The sequence below is a fragment of the Podarcis erhardii genome (genome assembly GCF_964252035.2).
Source record: "Podarcis erhardii genome assembly, chromosome: 8".
NCBI lineage: Eukaryota > Metazoa > Chordata > Lepidosauria > Squamata > Lacertidae > Podarcis > Podarcis erhardii.
In genome coordinates, this window is record NC_138499.1 from 37825042 (window position 1) to 37845958 (window position 20917).

The following is a 20917-nucleotide window of genomic DNA, read 5'->3' on the forward strand; positions in this document are numbered from 1 at the left end:
GCCAAGTAACCATTTCCATACTTAACCTTTTGTGAACATTAAAAGTTACTCACAAGGCTAAGCAGTGAGTTATAATTGTAGCCCAAATATGTAAGATTTTATTTAGATGCTTTTGAAAAAGTTGAATTTCCCCTTAGTGCTATATTTCTGGCATGATAATGTGTTGCCATCTGAACACGACCACTCCAGCAGGGGAAATGCTTCGGAGTTGTACATGGGAAGATGGCAGCCTGACAATTGTGAAAACACGCTAGTGCTTAGGTATTTAGGGAACAATCCCAACTCGCTCCAGTGGGGCAACCACTACATCACTAACGCTGCTTCCCACAGTGCTAGGGGATAAGGTGGGGCAGACAGCCTATGGAATCTTCTACCCCAAGGTGTAGTAATGGCCACCAATTTGGATTGACCAAAAGGATTAGACAAATTCATGGAAGATAAAGCTGTCAGTGACAACTAGGTAAGGTGGCAATGTTCTACCTGCACTCTGGATGGCAGCATGCCTCTGAATAGCAGTTGCTGGTGAGCACAAGTGCAGAGAGTGCTGTTGTACTCACGACCTGCTTATGGTGCTACCTATGGACATCTGTTTGGCCACTATAAGAACAGGACGTTGGATCAGATGAGCCTTTGGCAACAGGTTTCTTATGTTCTTATGAGTCTAAGAGCTCATGTTTGGGTGCTTGCCCAGGCCAAAACCTTCCAGCAGGTGAAAAGCTACCACATCAGATAGATTGTTAGGCTTGCATATTTTCCACTACAATGCTGCTATTAGACCAGAAATAGCTATTACATAAGTAATCAATTTGCGGCATAAGATGGAAGATTTAAACAACAAAATTTAAGTTGAATGAGCCTTGCTCTTTTTCTTGAGGTTTCTCCAACTTTTTGGTAATGGTAGGCAAACAGATTTAGTTTAATAATCCATATTGGGCATGCAGCTTGATTACTTCCATTTCATTCCCCCTCTGATGCAAGCAGGCAAACAAACCAGGGGGCGGGGGCGCTTAGTCCAAACTCAGGATCATGACTTGTTTCTATCTAGTCATGATCGTCTGCCAAACTTAACTCATATTTGTTGACAGTTTATGGTTATTGGTTTTTTAGACAGCAACAAACCACAATCCCAGGTTCACATATGGTGCCTCCCCCAGTGTGAAGCAAACTGGAAGCAACAAAACTGTGTGACCCAGCTTCAGGGCCTGTGTAATATTGGCTACAGTGACAACCATTTTAAGACTGCAACCATAGCAGACTTTATGGTCTAAGCCAGCTTTTTGCTTGCTTGCTTTTTCTCTCTTCCCCGCTCCCCCTCGACCCCACACATTGCTTTCCTTAATATTTTTGGAAAACTCAAAAGCTTCTCACTAAACCTTTGATATTTGAAGATCTGAAGAAGAATTATATGGAAGATTTTCCCTATTTGTCAGCAACACCATCTTTATACTTGCTCTCTGATTCTTTCTTGGCTTCAGTGGGAGTGGCATTTAGAACATAAATAACATTGTGCTTCTAAATGAATTGTTGGAATTATCTTACCCCAGCACCAGTATCAAAGTTTTAATAAAGCTGTTTTCTGTTCTCTTGTCTGGCAACTGAACCTCTAGGGAAAAGCACAATAGACATTTGACCTTGAAAGGCAAAGTGATAAAAAAATGATACCCCTGGCCATACAGTTATGTTGATCAGCAGCCACATAATAGAGATTCTTTTAAGTATCCAACTTCAGATACTGTTACACAAACAAGATTTCAAAAATAGTTTCATGGTTTTTGATACAGCTAAATTGCAATCATATACAATTCATGTCCAATCCCATCCCTATTAAATCAGGAGGAAGGCACATTGATTCTTAGGGGGTTTTTTAAAGCATGCATACAATTGCTTCCAGTACTAAAGAAGGAGGGAAGAAATCTCCATCAGAGAGAATGTAACTTTTACTGCACATGGATTGTCCCAGTGGTTGAACTATAAGCCAGTGTATAATGTGTTATGAAACACTTTGCAGTGATGTCATGCCATTAGCAGTAAGACTTGAAAAAGATGAAAAGCTAAGCCAGAACTTAGATGCTGCAATGAAATGAAAGCAAACTGTAAATGTATAATAAAATTATGAAAATAAGATTACATAACCAAAAATACCTAAAATGCATTTTATAGATGAAATCATGTAAGATGCCAACAATTTGGATTATGAAAAGCACTCTAATTAAAATACAATTTCCAGCAGAACCCCAGATGCATATTGGTTGAGAAATGGGGATTTAGTTTGCTCTATGATCGTGATAGTTTGTATTGTAATATAGTCTTTGCTTTCTTTGCAGATCAATGGGGGAGAAAAAAGACCTGCCTCCGATATGGGAAAGAAGCCCAAAACTCCCAAAAAGAAGAAGAAGAAGGACCCTAATGAGCCACAGAAACCTGTTTCTGCCTATGCATTATTTTTCCGAGATACTCAAGCTGCCATCAAAGGCCAAAACCCAAATGCTACCTTTGGCGAAGTTTCTAAAATTGTCGCTTCCATGTGGGATGGCTTGGGAGAAGAACAAAAGCAGGTACAGTAATACACATATACATATATTAAGTTGATTTAACTTTCCATTAGAAATGGGTCTATTGGCTACTGTGTTTCTTTGATTCCAAAGAGAATCAGTGTGCCACATCAGAATATGAGTCACAAAAGGAAAACTTGCTAGAGGAAAACTGGATCAGCTGCATTAGCATCCTTGCCTATAACTTGACAGTGTTGTTGTGATTGCACGAGCTCTGGGCCTAGATTCAACTGCTGTTATATTAGGAGAGTTTTGGCACAGTTATGACCAAACAGCTGCAATTTTGGTGCTCATCCCAGGCACATTCCACCTTAGAAGTTGATTCTGATCTGTTGATCTTTTCAGGACTTGCCTCTTCTAGCCTATCCTTCTTTGCTGGTTTGAAAATTCCCGCAGGATCATACCAAAGGAGTGTCTGCATGTTCCTTCCATATGACTGCCCGTGCACTCTGCTCTTTTATAGGAGAGCCTGTATTTCCTTTTAGTCAGTGCCAGTCGTCCATCAAAGGAAGCCCTTCCCAGTAATATCTGATATTCTTCTGGCTCCAGCAGAATATGATTGCTGTAGCACACTGATGTGCAAAGTGTTATTCTGTTTTTAACATATCTATATGTTGTGTGCCTGGGCCCTTGTCAGCAGAATAGGCGCCCATGATACACATGCAGTCCCATTCCAGACATCATTTGGAATGGCTATTGTTTGAGAAAATTGCATTTCCCAAATGACAATGTGTTTCTGTTTAAGTAGTAGGAAAGTGTGATTTCCTCATCACAAAAGAAACCTTTAAGAAAAGATATCTGGATTACTTTGCAATAACTGTGAAATTATTGTATAATAAAAAGATGTCTAGAAGGGCCCAGGCCATGTCTTGGGCTTGAAAGAATTAGCAGCTACCTTTGTAATGCAGCCCTTCTGTGGAAAAGAGAAGTGAAAGTCTGTGATTTCAGATGTGTGTGGGGAGGGTATTATTTTAACACAAATGCAAAAAGGAACTCTCAGCACTTCTTTATATTCCACCTGATTGTCTCTTCCAACCACTTTGGGACTTTCTTCAAGTGAATGGTGAGGGAAAACTATAAATGAGACCTGTGAAATCAAATGATAAGGAATACAACAATTTCTAGACTCCTAATGTCATTTTTTAAAAAAAATAAAAAATAGAAACAGTATCTTCCATATACAGAAGAAAAATGCATTTCTTGACCACATGTCTGCTACTTAGCTATTCCCTCTGTACTGTTGCTGCTGGTTCTGCTTGCTTTTTGACACAGTCTAAAATTTTAGTTGAGTTTTGCTATGTACTGTGTGGCTTATTTGTTGTTTTAAGCTGAATAGAACCCGACTTGAGGCTGCATGGTGAAGGGCAGGCTATAAATGATTTTAGATGTTTCCATGAGCCCCAGCCAGCATGATCCATCCCAGTCAGGGATGATAGGAGCTGTAATCCAGCACCACTCATAGGGCCACAGGTTCCTCACAACTTCATAATGCAACAAGAGAAGGTCCCTGTTACCATTCACAGAAAGAATTACCATATTTTTCGCTCTATAAGACGCACCAGACCATAAGACGCACCTAGTTTTTGGAGGAGGGGAACAAGAAAAAAATATTCTGAATCTCAGAAGCCAGAACAACAAGAGGGATTGCTGCACAGTGAAAGCAGCGATCCCTCTTGCTGTTCTGGCTTCTGGGATAGCTGCACAGCCTGCATTCGCTCCATAAGACGCACACACATTTCCCCTTACTTTTTAGGAGGGAAAAAGTGAGTCTTATAGAGCAAAAAATACGGTAATTCCCCTCCACTACCACCACCATACAATGCTGCCCCATCCTCAGGCCATGGCTATATCCCACCTTAGTTCCCCTAGGGATAGGTAACAGAGATCTTGCAATCTGAAAAGACAGAAGGTAGTGGAAGCCCAAGAACTACTAGGAATACACTCCCCTCCACCCCTTAAAAAAACAACCCTTCTCCTGTCCCATTATAGGGAATTCACAACAAGAAGCCAGTCAGCTGAGATGAACAAATTTGTCCCTTGTTTAGAATTTACACAGAAATGGTTGCATACAATTATTTTCTTTTGAGTATTTGCCAGACATGTTACATTAATTGACGGAAACATCCAGGGGTTTCTCATTTTCCAGCTGTGTTTATTTGACTAGCATATGGGAGCATGCAAATTATTAAAGGAAAGCTGTGTTAATCACTTGGCTTTGGCAGTTTCTCTTTGTGAATTGCAGAGAAACCAATGTGTATTCCATTAAAGAACACATAGTACAGCCATCTGAAAGTTGCTACCTATTGTCATGTAAGTCTTAAACCTTCAAGCCTAATTCAAGTCAGTGACCACTTTGGCATTATCTTCAACCAAACAAGATTTTGCCCTAGGAATCTGTCGAGAAAGGTTATTCTTCTTAGCCATCATTATTATTTATGTGTGGCTTATAGGGACAACTAAATTGGCTAGTGGGCCAAACACTGGGGCAATGGATAGCTTGTCCAGGTGCATTAAGGAAGGATTTTCCCCCCTCTTCAATACTCTAATGTATACAGCAATGTCTATTGCTTGAAGTAACATGCTGGGTTGAATGGACTTTTGTCCATTTCAATACAGGAATTTTTCTATAATATGTGAATATATTATATTTCAGTATCATGTGAGTGGCTGCCTGCTTCAGGCTTCTAAAGTGCATGCTGTGTTCAGACTAAAGCTCAGGAGCAAAATAAGCTGTGGCCTCCTTAATCTCCCACCCTCTTCTCCCAAGGCCAGCATTAAAATGATAGAATCATGGAACTTCAAGAAGCCTCAAAAACTTTTCCAGAAATATATTTTCCTTCGGAAAAGACAGTCTGTCAAGACCAAGATGTGAGTGGCCTTTGTATATCCTTGCTGGATGTAGGATCTGGGAAGAATCTTATATCATTTAAGCATAGAATATACAAAGTTGATCAGCAGTATTTTTGTTAACGGGCCAGTCTAGGATTGAACAAAGGGGCACTGCAGGTCCTTTGGATGGGCTTTCATATGGCAATAATTACTTTTCACCACAACCCATGCTTTGGTCCTGTCCAGGCTAGACTACTGCAAAGTGCTCTACTTGGAGGCTGCCTTTGAAGGTGGTTCAGAAACTTCAGCTGGTTCAGAATGTAGCTGCCTGACTACTATTAGACAGCTTTATTATATCAGCTGCACTAATTACCAGTGGGTTTCTGAACCAATTCCATGGGTTTTGACCTTTAAGGACCTAAGCTGTTTCCCTGCAAAGCTGTTTATTTGACTGCCTGCACTCATATTTCCTTGTCCACGTCTTATGATCTGTTTTGTAGACTTTCCTGCTGTGCCCATCCCCATGGTCAGTAAAGTGGGTGGCCACAAGAGATAGGTCCATTTCTGTGGTGGCACCATGACTATGGTATTCCTTCTTATTGGACCTGCACCAAATCTCTAGGCTGCTGGCTTTTCTGAAGGCCCTGAAAAGGAATCTTTTCCAACTGCCCTTCCAGGCATGATGTTTGTTAGCTGAGTGACAGTCTGACAGTTATGTTCTCCCCTGTTCTGTATTTTTTAAACTCAAGTGTTGATTTGCAGTGTTTTTAATTTTCTATGGCTTTTAATCTTTTGTTTTATCTATACACTGGTTTGGACAGGCAAGCTGCCTAAAGATACTTTAAATGAATAAAATGAAATAAAAACTTCCCGCATTATTTGTGAAAGAAATATTGCTTGCAACTCTTATGGTGTTAGCATCTTCCATGTACATCTCTGAGCAAGACAAGACTGGCTTAGGTCATCTTGCCACCACTTTATCCCTATATTTCTTTTCAGCTGTGCCTTCAAATATTTACGACATGGGTTCTAAGCTCTGCCACTGAATCTTTTAGCCACTTGTGGTTTGGTTTTAGGAATGTTGCCCTCTGTTCCCCCTCCACATCACTTGGCGTGCCCCTTTGGTTTCTTTGTAAGTAAACTTACACTGGCCATTTTTCTCTGCTCATGCAAAACATGCACGTGGCAATTAAGAGTTAAAAGTATTGTGATAAATGGAGCTTTCCTTGGCTTTCAGACAGAAATCTGAGTTAAAAGGCAGTGTAGGTAATTTTTCTTCCCCATTCTGGGAGTCTAAGAAAAAAAACCAACAACTTAAATCCAAACCAGATGTAAATGTAAATTGAAACTTAAATTCCTAATTGGAGACCCAGTGAAGCTATAATAGAATGAACAAATTACAAACAAAATGTTCTTGTTTACATTAATATAACTGACTTCATGGCTTCAGCCAAAAGAGCTCAGTAAAACATGCCATTATGCTAAAAATGGAACGGCATGGCCACTCCAAAGTGTGCTGCGCAAAGTTCACCTCTTATTTGTAATGCCACTGTTGTCAGTTGAGTCAAAGCAGGAATGGCCTGGTCCCAATATATGTGCATTTGCACGTGTATGTTTATTTAAACCTTGTACTTGGACCTTGTAGGAGGAAGACCAGTCTATGTTCCTAGGGACCCACTGCTTAATGATCAGATAAGACATGCCAGGGAACTGTTGAAGTGCTGTAACATATGCTTTCTTACAGGCTGCATAATTTGTTCTCAGTAATATTAGCTGCAACAGTTCAGCTCAATAGCAACACCTCATTATTTTATCCCTCAGTATTTATTCCTATGTTTGACGCCTCATGAAATTACTGTTAATGTGTTTATATAAGGGCAGATCTGACACAAGTGGGAAGGATTTAATTTCCCACTCAGTCTTTCCTGCTGATATGTCCTCTTTCCCCCTGGTAGAAGTGGCAAGTGTAAATAGTTAATTTGCTTCAATTATGAGCCTGTCCTGCTAAATTAGAAGCAGCAGGGATATGAAGAGCTAGAATTATACTTCTGAGGCAGCTGACAAATCCTCTGAGCCCACAAAATCAAATCATTTACTCCTCGCTGGTGTTCAAACACCCACTAGACAAATGCTGCAGCTTATTCTGTATCATTGGATGAAACTCAGATTTTATCCTGCCAATACTTAAGGAAATCAAAAGCATTTTGATGATACTGTCAACGTTGGTGTTGCTGTCTGCTTCTTCTTTACCACACTGAAAGCTTACAAGGGTTTGAAACATGGCTACTAAACATTTCTCATATTGCGTAAACACATGCAACCTGAAAACATGCTCATATTGATGGATTAAGGAGTAAAGGAGTGCACCTTTAGTTGAAACAAGTGCAATGGGGGGGGTAAACCCCATTCATTATTTTTCTATATATTATTCTATATTTTGTAACAATGACAACCTGTTGAGTCAATGACTTGAAATTTGTCATATGGTTTTCCTGATGAGGTCTATGAATGTGCCAAATTTTAAAAGTGGCCGGAGGTACAGCAAGTGCTGAAAATAGATCCTTTGACCTTCTGGTGGAGGCTATATGTAATGCTTACTCCTTTCGTTATGGGATATGACAGTGTGGTGCGTTGGTTAGATGTGGGGTCACCAATCTTTGGACACAAACAACCTGTTCCCTGCCTCACAACACCTGTCTCTGCAGCCCCGCTCCCACACATGCAGGTAAATAGCACATATAGCAGAATTTTTAAACACTATTTTAAAATAGTTTTAAATATTTTAATATATTATTAATCCGTTGTATTTTATAGTATTCTTTAAAATTTTAATATATTTAATCCATTTCATTTTTAAATACCATGCAAAGTCAATTATAAAAAAACACCTTATGGTTTATGACCAGAGCTAAGGCTACCTTGTGTTGGATCAAGTCTCCAAAGCCAGCTACTGATGTTCAGACATAGATAAATTCACAGGGCGATTCCTCTAGCAATACAGTTAAGGCTCAGACAGCAAAACAGGACCAAGAAAACTGTGTGAGTTATCATCCTCTAATCATCTGGATTGAGCCTGAAAGACCAAGGAAAGATATTGGTGTGCAGAGGCTAAGTTGTAAGCAAAACCATTTAAGAATACCAATGTCATAATACTAAAAGCCTAAGAACCAGCACCAAAATAAACTACAGTAAAGCATAGTGTTAGTAAAAACCAGCCAGACACGTGACACAGCAGTCATAGTTTTAACTATGAATATTCATTTCCAGGACATTTATTCATTTTTTATTCATCATCAACACATTTAATTATTATTTTTATTGCTCATAGAATGAAAGCATTGTATCTTCTCACACACTCACACAGGAAATAAGAATGAGTTGTGTCCAAACATTGTGTGAATTGAAATCTGTTTGTGTGATATGTTTTCTCACTCCCTCCCAGGCCAGCATACCCCAGCCCTGAAAAGTCTTGCATCCCTCTTGTCCATACATCAGGAAGGGCCTGGCATGAGAGGTTGCAGTGGGAAGAGGCAATCACAGAAAAGTGGGCAAGAGGAAGCTGTATCATTTGTTTATATTTTGTTTCAATAAGACCTCTTTCTGATAAAATAGTTTAATAAACCACTTTTTAAAAACGGCATTCATTTAGATACAAAAACAGCCATACTGCTTTACTTTAGACATTTGGTTTCTTCATTGATTTCTACTCCTTTGGATGCAACTGTGCTTAATGAACTGCAACCCAAGTAGCTTGATAAAATATGTCAACTGATGGTGAGATACTAGCATATTTACCTAATAGGAACACTGAAGTCTATGCAAACTAAGTTTGTTCCCACTGGGTCCTGTGTGATGTTCCCAATAATTTCTGTGGGAGTCAGATTTCAACATCTACAAGAGGATTCATAGACTGAAAATTATCAGCAATTTTGCACAATTACATTTGAGATTTGTTTTCATATTTCTTTCAAATGTCTATCAAAATACAGTTAACTCTTTCCACTTGTAATAAGTTTCCATGAAAGATGACACATTTAAGTTTAGGGAAGTTTTTAATGTTTAATGCTGTATTGTGTTTTTAATATTCATTTGGGAGCTGCCCAGAGTGTCTGGGGAAACCCAGCCAGATGGGTAGGGTATAAATAATAAATTATTATTATAAGCATGTTATGTTTAGGCTGTCTGAAACTTCCTACACCCCAACACCATTGATGCAAAATCCTGGTGCTATCAACAAACCACTTGCTGATTCTTGCTATGAAGTAATGTGTTTATTAAAATGAGCATTTATCTCCCTTTTAAAATTATGTATTGACTTCTTAATATGTTCCTTCAATACACAGCAAGTATAATATTTAGCCTCAATACCTTCTAGTTTATTGATCATAATATATCCAATATAGAGTGTATTAATTATCTACATAAGTCTCAAGATTGAGCAAGATTGCCAGCCTGGATCTAAAAATTGCCTTGATGGGACACTGCCTGGAAACTCTAGCCTATGGAAACTCTTCAGTTCCATAAACTGAGTGGAGCCCAGTTCATTGAATGGGCTTTCTTACCCCAAATGTCTCCCTTTCCTTTGCAGCCCCATGAAAATCCACTCTTAGCACTTGGACAACCCTCAAGAATGCCATGGCATGAGGGGCTGCTATCTGTCTTTGAAAGCTTGCCAAACCCTCTGAATTTGAATGTAGTAGCAGAGTAAGAGGTTACAAGAAAGATAATATTGTCCTGGATGACTTTCCTTAAACACAGTCTCTGTATTTAAGAAGCCCCAAAGTCATGTTGTTGCCTGAGTAAGAGCCAAATTGTCCTATTAAATTTCTGTGTTGAATAGACGTGTGGAGAATTCAGCTCTTTGTGAGACTGTTGTGCAATTTCTCCATCAATCACCATCAGGTTCATTAGTCAACTCACATTTAAGGCATCACCACTGACTCTACTTTTAGTAGCTTCACCGAGTGCAGTAAGCAATAAGTGAAACGTGATTTGTCTTAACATACTTACCATGAACATCACTTGAATTTTTTTAAAGTTTCTTGTAGCTTAATTTCCCATGAGAGTCCTGGTGAGATCCCATGGAGAAGAGTCCTGCCTTCATATTCCATTTCACCAGGCCCTAATTCTAGGGTTCACCATAATGAGGCTTAAAAATAATAATCCAAAGCTTATTGTGGTTCGGGAGCGGAGGTGTATCAGCAGAGGGTTGCAGCTGGGTGTTAACCCTTCCCTTTTCAGCTATATCCCCTTAAAATGTCTCTCTGCTGCTGCAGTGCAGCTTGAAAAAGCCTTCCATTGGCTCCAGTTGAAAGCTTCCCTGCCTGCGCCCCCCCCCCCAATTCTTGAAGATTAAAGATGGGAAGGATGAATTCTTCCTCCGTAGCTGAACTTTCCAGAATAATTAAACACACACACAAAATTAGGCTTGGGGGGTCAGGGAAACAAAAGTAAAGTTTTTTTATTTTTTAAAAATCATATTCATGGGAGGGGCAGCAGATAATGTGTGAGCATGTGATTATAGTATACAGTCATACCTTGGGTTGAATGTGCTTCAGGTTGAGCGCTTTCGGGTTGCGCTCCATGGCAACCCAGAAGTAACGGAGCGCATTACTTACGGGTTTCGCCGCTCATGCATGCACAGACACTCAAAATGACGTCACGCGCATGCACGGAAGCGGCAAAATGTGACCCGTGCACGCACGGATGCGCCTTCGCATCTTACGTTCCATTCAGGATGCAAACGGGGCTCCAGAACGGATCCCATTCGCATCCCAACGTACCACTGTATATAGTTGCAGTGCATGTGGTTATGGTTTTTATGTAGTGCCCAGTTTATCCCAAAAATAGAATTTGTTGTGGTTGTTGTTGTTTAGTCGTTTAGTCATATCCAACTCTTCGTGACCCCATGGAGCAGAGCACGCCAGGCACTTCTGTCTTCCACTGCCTCCCGCAGTGATTTGTTAGGATTTGAGATCTAAATAGAATATAGATATAGAATATAGATCTCAAATATAGAATATGGATCTCAAATTCTAACAATCAATGACACTAATGGGAAACCTGTGGCCCTTCAGATGTTGCTGGGCTACCACTTCCATCACCCCTGACCATTGACCATGTCGGCTAGAGCTGATGGGAGTTAAGAGTGCAACAAAATTTGGAGGAGCACAGGTTCCACCTCCCTGATTTAAGAGTGTTAGCCCAAAGCTACATAACAAAATTTCTCCACAAAAACCACTCAGAGAAAGGTCAGGAGGGAGAGAGAGAGATTTGAGGCCTTCCAGAAAACCTGATTAGTTGTAGTGAAGAACTACAAGATTCAACAGATTTTACTTCATTTTGAGAAATGATTTTACACCCCCCCCCAAAAAAACCCTCCCAATCCTTCCCACTTGCAGTATGTGGAATGACTAGGAGCTACATATTATGTTAGTTAAAATTAGTAGTACAGTAGTAGTAGTAGTAGTTAGTCGCTTTATCTTGCCCAAGGCAACCCAAAGTGACTTGCAACTAAATATTAAAAGCAAAACATCTAGCCTAGCACATAAAAAGAAGCAGCACAAATAACTTATGTATTCACTTTCATGCTTCTGAGTAATATGATAAACAAAAACAGGAGGCTGCTTGAACTCCATATGTAGTAAGAGAAGAACAACAAGTGTTTAGGTTGCCCTTAACTAGTTGTCTTTCCAATTCTCTATTTTTTACAACTCTAATGGGCCATGGTTGTGCTTTGTTGTTGTTTAGTCGTTTAGTCATGTCCGACTCTTCGTGACCCCATGGACCAGAGCACACCAGGCACTCCTGTCTATTGTTGTGCTTACCATCTCTAAACGTGGAAGGAGGCATTCTCACAATGATAAAATGCAGTTTTGAATATTATCTCTCACCTGCAAGTCTTTTAATCTACAATTTATGCCTGTAATATTTGGCATCTGCAAAAAGAATATGGGTGGAACACACTGTCTTTCGTAAGTATTTTATGTGCTGCAATTGCCACCCATCTTGTGTCTCCAGCTGCCTGCAGTCTATGGGGCATGCTGAGGCTGGCGCAAAAGGTGAAGATCTGGCTTTTGCTGCCAACAGACTGCATTCCCATTCAGACTTGTGTTCTAGTCAATATTGGTTGTACATACCAAACCTTTGATGGGCCTATACAGCCAAACGCTTCCCACCTACAGCTCAGACACTAGAAATTCCTCAATTCACCTTTACCCGGGTGCTTGAAAATGGCCTAGTAAGCCCTAAACGCAGTTGATTCTACTGTTGTATCCATGGATAACATGGTTTAGCCTGCCAAGAGGAACTATGCTCCAGAAGGGAATTGATTGGGGAGGGTTAAGGTGAATTGGTGGGGACGCGGGTGGCGCTGTGGGTTAAACCACAGAACCTAGGACTTGCCATTCAGAAGGTCGGCGGTTCGAATCCCCGCGACGGGGTGAGCTCCTGTTGCTCGGTCCCTGCTCCTGCCAACCTAGCAGTTCAAAAGCACGTCAAAGTGCAAGTAGATAAATAGGTACCGCTCTGGCGGGAAGGTAAACGGTGTTTCCGTGCGCTGCTCTCGTTCGCCAGAAGCGGCTTAGTCATGCTGGCCACATGACCTGGAAGCTGTACGCCGGCTCCCTCGGCCAATAAAGCGAGATGAGCGCCGCAACCCCAGAGTCAGTCACAACTGGACCTAATGGTCAGGGGTCCCTTTACCTTTACCTTAAGATAAATTGGATTAAATCAGAACAGTGTGAATCGTGATTCAAACTACTAGTGATCTAAATCTTCTGGTTCATATATTTCCTCAGCAACTTTAACAGCTAATTGGTTGTTACACTAGTTAAAGCACCCAAGTTTATATTTGAACGTAATCCAAAAATTTTAACTATTCATTTCTAACTTCTAACATTCATTTTTGCTGTACAGATTTGAGGTTTGATCCAGGCTAAATTAGCTGAAATCAATGGGGAAAGTTGTAATTCCCACTGAAACTAGTTGGATCTAGTTCATCTAACTTAGTATGGATCTGTCCATCATAGTTGCTTAAAGACAAGAAAGCACTTGTGAAATCAATTATTTGTTTAAGGACACTGTATAAGGACACTAAGCAAAATCTAGCTAATGCAATGAGGTAGGATAGACCACGAGTCACAAAGTACTTCTCTGCACAGCTCATAATTAATTTTCTTCCAGAAGATGAAGTAATGGCCACCAAACTAAGCTGCTTACAAACTGGGCTACGTGACCATCAGCATTAGAGGCAATATGCCTCTGTGTACCAGTTGCAGGGAAACTGCAGTTGCAAAGCAATACAGAGCTCATATCCTGCTGTTGGGCTTTCCATAAGTATCTGAGTGGCCATTGTGGGAAATGGGATGGTAGACTAGATCAGCCTTTGGTCTTATCGTGTCTTTATGTTTTATTAATGCTTGCAGTACATGGATATAGCTAAATGGAGACGGCTTCCCCAGTCTTAATTTCTAATGCAGTTACTGTCAGGCCCCTGATACCAACAGTTGTTTTTTTTTAACTTCCTTCAATTCAAAACCACATGGAAGTACAATCAAAACTGAACTCTGCATAGTCAATAGCCCTTTATTGTGAATGTTGCACCCGTATCAAAATAAAATGTGTGGTAAAATGTGAGTTTTCACATGATATTTGAATCTTGGGACTTGAGCCTACCATGTGTCTACAGGATTATTCTACTTTAGTCATAATATTTTCCTGTCACGGCTGTCCTGTTTAAACTATAAGACTAAGACTAGTTTTATTGCACCACAATCTTAAAAGAAACCCAGAAGGTGCTTAGAAATGCTTAGCACCTAAGACTGTGCATGACTGGATAGGGGAAATGGCACTATGTTTGTATGATAGGATGCCATAATCATGCTTGCATAAAAAGCTCTATAGAAATACCATTAATTGGACTTACAAAATGAGAAATGCCAGGAATAAATCTCTGTGATCTTTTATTCTTATTGGGCTCTATTTTTTGTTTTGAAAACGAAATAACACAATTATGCAGATGTATTCAAACAGAGAGTGCAATTTGCATTCTTGCCTCTTCTTTCAGGTCAGGCAAATTTAATTTTAGCTGCTGGGGAGGGGAAAAACCTGTCAGCTAACGGGTGTTTCATTTCCTTGAAACAAACAATACGTTTTAGCAATAACCACAAACAATCAACTCAGAAACGCAACTTGTTATAAAACCTTTCTGAAACAAAATGAGCTCAGCTTTGTAATCTGAAGAAATTGCAAAAGAATGCACACATGCCGTTGCACAGCTAGAACCAATCTATTATATTTATTCCTCTCTCGATATATACAGCTTTAGTATCCTAGGATGCCTGTTTCTCCATTATGATCTTATGTTTCCCTGGGATGCAAAATCTTTAATCCTTTTAAGCAACCTCTGGGTTTTCCCAGCAGAGATCAGAGGGACCTGCATGCTCTTGAAAACACAGCTTTGATGGAATAAAATAAAGCACATTTCATAGGAATAATGTGGCACCACTTCACAAATAATTCTGCAGTTTAGAAATCTAATTAGGAGTATGTATGTGTTCTTCTTCTTTGGTGATCATTCGTAGCCAAGTAAGATTGTCTTCCATGAACACAGTCTTAACAGTGTAAGTGACTGTAGAGACCAATTCTGGATCCACATATCCTTCCACAATAGAGATATAGGCTTCCAGATGGGAGCTGATCATGGTGAGGGTTTGCCAAACGTTCCTTTGTCTTAGCACATTTCTCCTTTTCATCCTGAGTTTGAGCATTTTCAAAATCCATGACACCTTTTGTAAAGGCTGTTCTCCAATTGGAGTGCTCACAGGCCAGTGTTTCCCAACTGTCAGTGTTTATACTATATTTTTAAAGATTTGCACTGAGAGAGTCTTTGTTGACCACCAGCATTACGGTTTCCATTTTTAAATTCGGAATATAGTAGTTGCTTTGGAAGATGATAATCAAGCATCTGAACAACATGACCAGTCAGTCCAATGAAGTTGTTGTTGAAGAATCATTGCTTCAACACTGGTGATCTTTGCATCTTCCAGTACACTGGCATTAGTTTGCCTGTATTCCCAAGTGATATGTTAAATTTTTCGGAGACACCGTTGATGGAATCTTTCGATGGAATCAGTCGGAGATGGCATTTATAAGTGGTCCATGTTTCACAAGCATATAGTAAGGTTGGCAGTACAATAGCTTTGTAAACAAACATTTTGGTTTCCCTGTGAATGTCCCAGTCCTCAAACACTCTGCACTTCAATTGAGAGAAAGCTGCACTCGCAGAGCTCAGGTGATGCTGGATTTTGGCATCAATGTCGGCCCTTGTGTAAAGAGAACTGCCCAGGTAGGAGAAGTGATCAACACTTTCCAACGTTACACCAGTGAGTTGGATTTGTGCTGCTGCAGAGTGGTTGTTTTGTGCTTGTTGGTGCAGCACTTTGGTTTTTGGGATGTTGAGAGATAGGCCAAAGCTTTTCATAAGCTTCTGCAAATAAAATTAGGATGGTTTGGAGGTCTTCCTTTGAGTGTGCACACACTACATTGTCATCAGCATACTGAAATTCTATGATGGAAGTTATAGTAACCTTACTCTTTGCTTTCAGCCTACTCAGATTAAAGAGCTTTCCATCTGTTTGATATATGATTTCTAGTCTGGTGGTGAATTTCCCTTCTACAAAATTTAGAATCATGGCAATGAAAATAATAAATAGAGTTGGGGCGAAAACACAACACTGTTTAACACCTGATCCCACTGTGAATGGTTTGCGTTGAGAGCCATTGTTATCTTCAATTGTTGTTGTCATATTATCATGGAGGAGCTGAAGGATGTTCACAAATTTATCTGGGCAGCCAAATTTCAGAAGGACAGTCCACAGGGCATTACAATTTAGTGTTGAAGGCCCTAGTCAGGTCAATAAACATCATATACAGGGTTTGATTTTGCTCTCTGCATTTTTCTTGTAGCTGTCGAGCGGTGAAAATCATGTCCACTGTTCCCCCTAGAAGGTTGAAAACCATTTTGGGATTCAAGAAGCATAGCCTCAGATATTGTTAGAAGATAGTTTGCTAAGATCCTTGCCAGAATTTTGCTTGCTGCAGCTAATAAATAGATGCCTTAATAGTTTCCACAATCTGTTCTATCACCTTTCTAAAAAAAGAAATTGATAATTTCTGCTGGGATCTCCAAGATTTTTTTGATGAGCTTGTGAAGTTGTTGTGTACACTTAATTCTGCCCTCTTCGGCAGGCATCCCATCAGATCCACTGGCTTTGTTGTTTTTCATTGGTTAATAGCTGTACACAACTCTCCCAGATCTGGAGATACTGCAAGCTCATCTCTAATTTGTTTTTGCGGAATTTGTGAGAAGACCTCAGCAGCTATGGGGGAGTTGTGGATAAAGAGATGCTGTTAATGTTCTTTCCAGCTTGTGCAATAGCTTATCTTTTAGAAGTGTGGTACCATCTGTTGAGGATAGGGGGCATATGCCATGATTTATTGACCCATAGATGGTCTTTGTGGCTTTAAAGAAACTCTGTGCATCATGAGTGCCTGCTAAGTGCTGGATATCTTGAGGGTTTTTTATCCACCAGGTGTTCTTTAGTTCTCTGGCTCTGTGTATGCATGCACTATATTAAAATAATATGGAATCAGAATATCAGAAGGGATCAATTTAAAATTGCAGGAATTGTGCTTACTCTAAAACATGAGTAGGGAACACTATAGTCTTTGTGGAGATCATGAAACTGCCTCCCCTCTTCCAATGACCTTCTTTTGGACACGCAAAATGATTGTGCTCCTTTGGACCACATCAGCAAGGCCAAGAGGGTGTGTGTCTTGCCATCTGAACAGCCCAGGACCTCCATACACACTTCTCAGGCTTGCATCCCAGAGAGCTCACTTTGATGCTACTAACACAGTGGTTTGCCTTTAGCCCAATGGGCACACTCCATTGTCTCATGAGACAGATGAATGCCAACAACAATTTACTGTTCCCGTCAAATTCAAACAATTGAAAATAATGAGTTAGAGAAGATGTGTAGCTGGAAGTATCAATAGGTAGGTTGTTATACCTGCCGCCAAACTATGTAGAAAGAGCTCTGTTGCTTTATTTCCAGTAACAAATAGAGGTAAGCAGGATAACGTCCCTTCTTCCACATCCTTTGTCCAACTCCATCTTTTCCACATGAAGTATCCTGTTCCTTTAATTCTCATTCCCAATTGAAATACAGTACAGGTAGCTTCATCTGCCCACATCCTTCTGTATCTATGCCTGTGTCTTGTTCCTTCATTCTGCTTTTTGCCCTATTATCTCTTTGGGATTGTAAGCTCCTTGGGGGCAGGGACTTGTCTTTATTGCCCATGTAACTCGGTAAGAATCTGTGTTCACTGAAGGTAATGCATAAATGGTAATATTAGTAGAAATAGTAAATATTAATAATAATTAATAGTTCACTCTATTTCTGACATTCAGAGGTGAATGTTCTGACTTATATAGCCGAAATGGCAATACAGTGCTACCTCGGGTTAAGAACTTAATTTGTTCTGGAGGTCTGTTCTTAACCTTAAACTGTTCTTAACTTGAGGTACCACTTTAGCTAATGGGGCGTCCTGCTGCCACTGCACCACCAGCGCACAATTTCTGTTCTCATCCTGAAGCAAAGTTCTTAACCCGAGGTGCTATTTCTGGGTAAGCGGAGTCTGTAACCTGAAGCGTATGTAGCCTGAAGTGTATGTAACCCAAGGTACCACTGTATCCCTACACAATAAGGAGTTTCTGAGAAACACAAACATTTACAGAAGTACAGTAAAAAGCTCTTTGGCCATAGAATGCTGACTGTCTATTGTGGAAGAAAAACAGGAATGTATGGGAGAAGGAGTGGAATGGAGTCTGGTGGAGGGCATTGCTGGCTGGCTGAATCACTGATTGGGAGCTCTGTACACTGCAACAGCTTGTTGTAGGTCCTACATGTTGATAATGCCAATAAATGAAAATCAACCAGGAGGTAGCCATGACTAAGTTCCAACATAAATTGGCACAGATAACTTCAGTATTATGATTTTCAAGTTTGTAATTAGATTGGAGACATTTCTCATTCTGACATTAGCAGCTCCTATTGCTTTTTTTATAAGATAGGTGACTTATGATGCAAAATAGCTACCATAGATCAACAAACTTGGCTTCCTTATTACATGAGTGCAGTACGCACTCTGTGGAGATGAGTGAGTACCTCAGGTGATAATCTTACCACTTTTTAATTAGCATCTCAAAATGGCCGCGCAAATTATTTCTTAGGGCAGCTAGTTCTGTTCTGACTTGTTGAAAGAAGAAGGTGCAGAGACATGGTGAACTTTGCCCTATGTAGGACTAAATGTGTGGTTAAATGTGGTCAGGATCTGACTTGTTTAATTTAGGTCAGCCCAAGAGAGTTTCTTTCATTATGACCACCATATAGTAATTGCTGGAAATACTTCACTGTGGCAGGTTATATGGCCATATACCAGTGCCAGCCACTCCCAGGAATCTGTGGCATGAAAACATACATGCTCAAAGTGATCAGAGTGAACTGTAGGTCAGCCCAAGTGACTCTTGCCACTCCACAGAGCCCCTCCCATGCAGGAAACATTTCAAGGAGCCTCTACAAGATGACAGTAACATAAAAGCGGCGTTTGAGTAAACCAAACTAATCCTAATTGCATATTATTATTCTTACTGCATTTATTCATCATTTACAATATAAAATGTCTCAAGGCGAACTACAAAAGCATATATAATACAGAATGTAATATACATCAAAAATATATGAGAACATATGTTCATCCTAATGTAATAAAAGATTCTCAAAATATAGTAGCTTTGATCAACCACATTAAAAAAAAATATTCACTCTCCATTCATTTTTTAGCTTTATTTTTTAATTGGATCATGGTGTTTTTGTCATGTGGATAGTGTTGAGTGTTGTTTTTCACATTTCAACTGCTATCTTGCTTGCTTAGTTAACAAACAAGCAAAAGTTTGCAAGGTAAAAAAGATAAAGAGAATAGGGAAGTTTGCTGCTGCTGTGTAAATATTGCAGGTTATGATGTTTTAATTTATAGCCCAACAAGCCTAGTTGCTGATTTGCCACTCTTCCTTCTTTTTCAGGTGTATAAAAAGAAAACTGAAGCTGCTAAGAAGGAATATCTGAAGCAGTTAGCTGCATACAGAGCAAGCCTTGTATCCAAGGTAACATGTTTTTAATATTTAATATTGAAAGTCACCCTGATAAGTTGTTTTTTTAATGGCCGGGTGTAAACCTTAATAATTAATTAATTAATTAATTAATTAATTAATTAATTAATAGGCATTGGGTGGATTATAGGTTTTCCAGCCATATTTTTTTATTGTCCAGCTGTGTAATATGTAAAAAACAATTATTGCTTCTCTAAGCTTTTAAGCTAATTCTGGGAATTGCTGCTTAATACAAACAGCTGTTTGTTTATGCTAGATGGCAAACCCTATCCCCCTTTCATTTCCATAGCTTAGAGGCATGAGCAGGACCACAAATGAAAGATAAAATTGACTATTGATAAATCTTACATCTGCCAATGGAAAGTTGGACCGCAACCAGTAACTGGCTGTTTTGATTTCCAGTAGCTTGTGTGTACTTGTACAACATGATCACCACCTTGTAGGTGACAAATGGACTAGTTGTACATGGCGTGGGCTTGGATTAATGCCTTGTACTAATGGAAAAGCCACTTTTGAAAAGGCAAGGTAGCTTCTCCACCCTTCAGTTTCTGCCATTACCTTCCTCCTGCTGCAGCCCTCTGCGCCTTTTCCAATGCTGTTCCAAAGTGTTCCTTGACCTTCAGGAGTCAGGGTGCAGAGGGTATATAGAGGAGGATTGGTGTACAAGAGAAGCTGTGTTTCCAGTTTGGATCCAATCCATTTTTCTCCCCCCTCTCTCTTTTTTTCTCTCCGCCCCCCCCCCCACAATAAATGTACCTATATGTTATCCTTTATCTATGTAACCCATTGTAAGCATCCGTATGCTGGTGCAGCAAGTCTTAACAACATATTTGAAAGTCCTATATATTCAACTACAGTGGCTTGAAATGAGAAGTGTTTTCATGCTGATGAGTCTAAAATTTGATATTTCAATACTCTAGATTTATTTTATTTTATTTGTTAGGATTACCAGTTGCCAAAAGGTGACCACTGTTCACTTGGAATTGATGATACAAATGTACATTAGTCTCCATTAAATATATTACAATGTTTGCTAGAGCTTTTCTCAAAGCCTATTCCCCACTCCTGTCTTAGAATTATTGAAATTAATGGGGCTACAGTCAAGCTGTTTGATGTGTGTGGAAATAAATATATAAAGTAAAAAATCACATTACAAAGCTTTTTTTATAATGCTATTCAGATTATGATATTATTTATAATACTGACTAAGCTTTTGCATTGCCCTTAGTTGCAACTTTTACTACTTTTGCTAGTAGTTTGTATAGCAAATTGTATAGCCTTATTTAAAATGCTGTGAATTGCA

The 20917-nt window shown here is 39.7% G+C and overlaps 1 protein-coding gene across 3 annotated transcripts in view; it reads left to right on the forward strand.

The window, feature by feature from the left end:
- TOX (thymocyte selection associated high mobility group box) overlaps positions 1–20917 on the forward strand; it is a 189299-nt gene that overhangs the window by 152542 nt on the left and 15840 nt on the right. For all 3 annotated transcript variants that reach the window (XM_081874366.1, XM_081874367.1, XM_081874368.1), the window contains 2 exons: positions 2325–2555; positions 19528–19608. In XM_081874366.1, coding sequence (XP_081730492.1) covers positions 2325–2555; positions 19528–19608 — 312 coding nt within the window. The remainder of the gene's footprint in view (positions 1–2324; positions 2556–19527; positions 19609–20917) is intronic.